The 4,526-nt window shown below is 48.2% G+C and overlaps 1 protein-coding gene across 2 annotated transcripts; it reads left to right on the top strand.

Annotated features, from left to right (window-relative positions):
• The first annotated feature begins 1,426 nt into the window (after window positions 1–1,426).
• On the top strand, window positions 1,427–4,114 carry HOXA3 (homeobox A3). Of its 2 annotated transcripts, none has more exons than XM_032182227.1 (2): window positions 1,427–1,895; window positions 3,345–4,114. In XM_032182227.1, the coding sequence occupies exons 1-2, from the start codon at window positions 1,427–1,429 to the stop codon at window positions 4,112–4,114; spliced, it is 1,239 nt and encodes a 412-aa protein (XP_032038118.1). The 2 variants fall into 2 exon arrangements, with proteins under 2 accessions (XP_032038118.1, XP_032038117.1); XM_032182226.1 differs by having other exon boundaries at window positions 1,427–1,901.
• Window positions 4,115–4,526: the final 412 nt, after the last annotated feature.

Below are 4,526 nucleotides of genomic sequence, written 5' to 3'. Positions count from 1 at the left end.
CTCTGCTCTCATTAGTGCGGGCAATTCTTTAGCTGGTTATTTTCAGGCAGGTAAGCAGTAGAATTTAATTTGAAGAATAGCAGTGAGAACAGAAGGACTGGGGGGAAAAGAAAGGGAGGAGAAAGGGATTCGCCCGGGCAGGAGAAGCATTCTCTGGGTTTGTGTCCACCCTCTCCCCAGCCAAGTGACCCTCATACATCAAATTACATAGCAGTTTCCAAGACAGAACCTATTATCGCTAAGTTGGAAGGAAAGTTCAAGCCGTGGTCATGGAGATGAACGCTGGTTTTTCAGGTTCCTGTTTTCTTTTTTTTTTTTTTTTTCTTTCCAATCCATCATGTTTTAACAGGTAGAATCTGGCTGATTCCACAAAAAGTTAGTGTCTTGAAAATAACAACAACAACAAAAATCACAAAAACCGAAACAACAACCTCCAAAGCGCCTAACTTGCCCCTGCTGGCCTTGCTGAAGGGGCTTTGCATGGAGCTAGGTCCAGCTGAGGCTCCAGAGCCCCTCGCGGGTGGGAGCGGGCGTGGGGGCTGCGGGGGCAGGGCCGGGGGCTCCGGCTGCGCTCCAGGGCCGTGCAGGAGCCGCTGCGGGGTGGGTGCGGGGGCTCGCCCGGGCAGGAACCGCTGCTGCCAGGGTGCTTGACCTGGGCGGCTGGAGGTGGTGTGCGAGCACGGAGGGGAGAAGGCGCTGGCTTTGTTTATTTTCCTATCGAGCGTTTCATAGACAAGCCAAAATCCGTCACTCGGGATCGGCGTGTGTAAATATTTCTGGCTAGAAAACCTTTCCACCCCTCTCCTGCCCCCTGCCACACGTAGACAGGAACAATTTCATGTATTTCTTTGAAGTTGGATGGAGAGCCGTAACCTGGAGAGAAAGGCTAAAAATAAAATGACGCCGGTTACAGGAGAGGGTTTGATCCTGGAGCTGGAATGAAGGCATAGCCCAGCCCCTTTGCATTAGCGATTCCTCGATCACCCTTATCTCAGAGACCGGTATTAAAACAGCCTCACGGTGATAAATGATCAACCCGTGTGCCGTGTGGTGCCCCGCTCTGTTTCTTAGGAAGAAAGAAAGGAAAAAACCCTAGAAAGCCCCTATCCCGGTGCAGCAAAGCACATATTTGTAGCTGCCAGTAAATCCAGGCAGCTTTTATATCGAAATGCTCTGTGCCTGAGGCCAAGTCATGCTGCTAAATATTGCTGACCACTTTTTCTTTTATGGCTTTCATGTCACTTAGCTATTGAAAGTAAGATGGATTTGTACCATTTCTTCACCCTGCTCTGCTCTCCCCACACCCCAGGTCTGCCCGGAGAGGCCATTGGAGGAAGAGTGCCACGTGACAGAGGGGTGCCAATGTTATTCTCCAAGGGTGTCAAGACCCTGTCAGTTTGCGAAATAAATATTGGGAAACAACGAAATGCAAAAAGCGACCTACTACGACAGCTCTGCAATCTATGGTGCCTACCCCTACCAAGGAGCAAATGGTTTCACTTATAATGCGAGTCAGCAGCAATATCCTCCGTCTTCGTCACTTGTGGAAACTGAGTACCACCGCCCCGCGTGCTCCCTCCAGTCCCCTGGCAGCTCCGTGTCCCACCACAAGGCCAATGACATCAGTGAGAGTTGCATGAGGACCCTCCCCAGCCAACCTCTCCAGCCCCCCGGCCTCGCAGACCCGCAGGCCCCACCGCAGCCGCCTCCGGCCCAGCAGGCACAGCCTCCTCCACCTCCGTCCTCCGCCTCGCCATCTCAAAATGCCAGCAGCAACACTGCCCCGGCCAACCCCACCAAGAGCCCGGCTCTTAACTCGCCCACCATGTCCAAACAGATATTCCCGTGGATGAAAGAGTCTCGGCAAAACACAAAGCAGAAAAACAGCAGTTCCAGTTCAGGTATGAACCATGCTCCTCTGCTCCCTGGGTGCCCCTGGGCTAGCCACATGTCCTGCGGGGAGGAGGGCAGCCCTGGCCACCTTCACTACGGGGAGGGAAGGGAGGGGTACTTTTTTCCTCTCTGAGCTGACCCCCTTGGGCTCTTGGAGAGGAGCTTCTGCTGCTTGCAGTGGGAGCTCAGTGAGAGATCACCCCCCTGGGAAACTTTCCCAGACTTGCAGGATGGATCCGAAGTGATCCAGTTTCCTTGCGGCTCTAGTACTTGTGCCCTCCTGTGTCTATCGCATTTCGTAGGTAATCCCCACTCCAGTAAATCATGTCAGTGCGGAGCAGCCCAGGCCTTAAGCCAGAGGCCCATCCCAAGTACTTTGTTGGCACAGTGCTGCTAGATTAATAAGACAGTGACCTATCTCTGCTGAAGTGTAACACAAATAAAATAGCTCATAATCATGTGCAGTCAGGATCAATGCCCTGCACGCAGTCAGAACCTCTTCCTATTTTAACAGGCTGATTGGCAAAGTTACAAGCCTGGTAAACAAAAATCTTATGTAGTGCCATAAACGTAAGCCCATAAAATATTATTTGAGGGATGGAAGTGTATATTAACACTTTTATTACTCAAGGAAACCCAAATCGATAACACCAGTGCTAGCTCCAATGCCCAGGAGTTGTGTTTATATTAACCTCTTCCTCTTCTTCTCTTAAACATGCCTTGGAAATAGAGTCCAAAACTTTAGCGAATGTCTTCTCCAGTGTGCTTTTTAGAGCTCTGGTAACACTGCTGTTTACAGCCTTCCATATCATGTATTTATTTTATTAAAAAGCAATAACATTTAAATATGTCTGTATGCCTTTATGCAAGCATAGCCACCGTATGTTCTTATGTGCATTATACTTCCCAATTACTACCATATGTTTATGCTAGATGTCCTAGAAACAGTATACTGTCAGTTTTATATGTTATAACTTTATATGTGGATACCTGACCTGCAAACTTCTGTAGCTGATGTGTATACATCAGGGTTTTCAGAAAAAGAGGGCTGGAGATCTTCACAGTAGTGAAGAAGACAGGTAGTTGTTGAAGAGCTGCTTGAGCCTGGTATGTAAGCAAAGCCATAGATTCACCTTCTGAGTTTCTAAAACTTTCAGCTTTATTTCTCTGAACCTCTCTTATTCTTTTATGCAGTGTTCATGTTATGTTGCATGCTGTCATTCTTACAGGGAGCAAGGATAGCCATATAATGATGTTAATGAGGTGAAGAAAATCTACTGAGGCTTGTAGATTGGCATGACTGAGCTCATGCCAGGGCAAGTACTCATCACACATGTGGGCATCTCATGGCCAAGAGCTGGACCGTGCAGGTGCTGGTGTTGTAGGGTGCTGTCTGTGGTTGCTGTGTCCAGGTTCACCATCTGATTGTGTTCTTTGTGTGATTTACATAGGTGAGAGTTGTGCTGGTGATAAAAGCCCTCCAGGGCAAGCCTCCTCTAAGCGAGCCCGTACAGCTTACACAAGTGCCCAGCTGGTAGAACTGGAAAAGGAGTTCCACTTCAATAGATACCTTTGCAGGCCACGAAGGGTAGAGATGGCCAATTTGCTCAATCTCACAGAAAGACAGATCAAAATCTGGTTTCAGAACCGCAGGATGAAATACAAAAAGGATCAAAAGGGCAAGGGCATGATGACCTCTTCAGGAGGACAGTCCCCAAGCAGAAGCCCTGTCCCTCCAGCCGCGGGGGGATATCTAAACTCTATGCATTCTTTAGTAAACAGTGTCCCCTACGAGCCCCAGTCGCCTCCGCCATTTAACAAGCCTCATCAAAACACCTATGGCATCCCTGCATCGTATACCGCTCCTATTAATAATTGCCCACCTCCTCAAAAGAGATACACGGGGACAGCAGCTGTGACACCTGAATACGATACTCATCCTCTTCAAGGCAACGGTTATGGGAATCCACATATACAGGGAAGCCCCGTCTACGTAGGGGGCAACTACGTGGAGACCATGACCAATTCTGGGCCTTCCATCTTTGGTCTAACTCATCTCCCTCATCCTCCCTCTGCCAACATGGACTACAGCGGGGCTGGGCCAATGGGCAACAATCACCACCACGGACCTTGCGATCCGCACCCAACATACACAGACCTTACCGCTCACCATCCTTCTCAGGGAAGAATTCAGGAAGCGCCCAAACTCACCCATCTGTAAGAGACAGGAGTCACTAAGTGGAACACGAAGCCCCCAACTTTTTAGAAGTACTCACCCCTTCCTCTCTCTTTCTCCTCCCTGCCATGTGCCCTCCCCTCTCTTTCTTCTTTCTTTTGTTCGTTTTAGTTTGTTTTGTTTCCTTTGGTAAGAGCGTTTTCTAGTTTATGTGACGTAGCAATATTTGTTGCTTGAATTGCTCTATAGTTTCACTAGTGGATATTTATCTTCTTGAACTGTAGCCTTGTGTCTCACTTTGGGAGTATACATAGGCTTTATACTTTACCTTCTACACTTTTATCAAAACAGGGTATATGAACAAATTTTCTATAAAAGGAATTCTTAAATGTGAATTTGTTCGTACATGATTGATCCCACGGGGAAGCAATTTTTTTTATTGCACTTCTTTTAAATA

The sequence above is a fragment of the Aythya fuligula genome, chromosome 2 (genome assembly GCF_009819795.1).
Source record: "Aythya fuligula isolate bAytFul2 chromosome 2, bAytFul2.pri, whole genome shotgun sequence".
NCBI classification, from domain to species: Eukaryota; Metazoa; Chordata; class Aves; order Anseriformes; family Anatidae; genus Aythya; species Aythya fuligula.
This window is presented reverse-complemented; position numbering and strand designations above follow the sequence as displayed.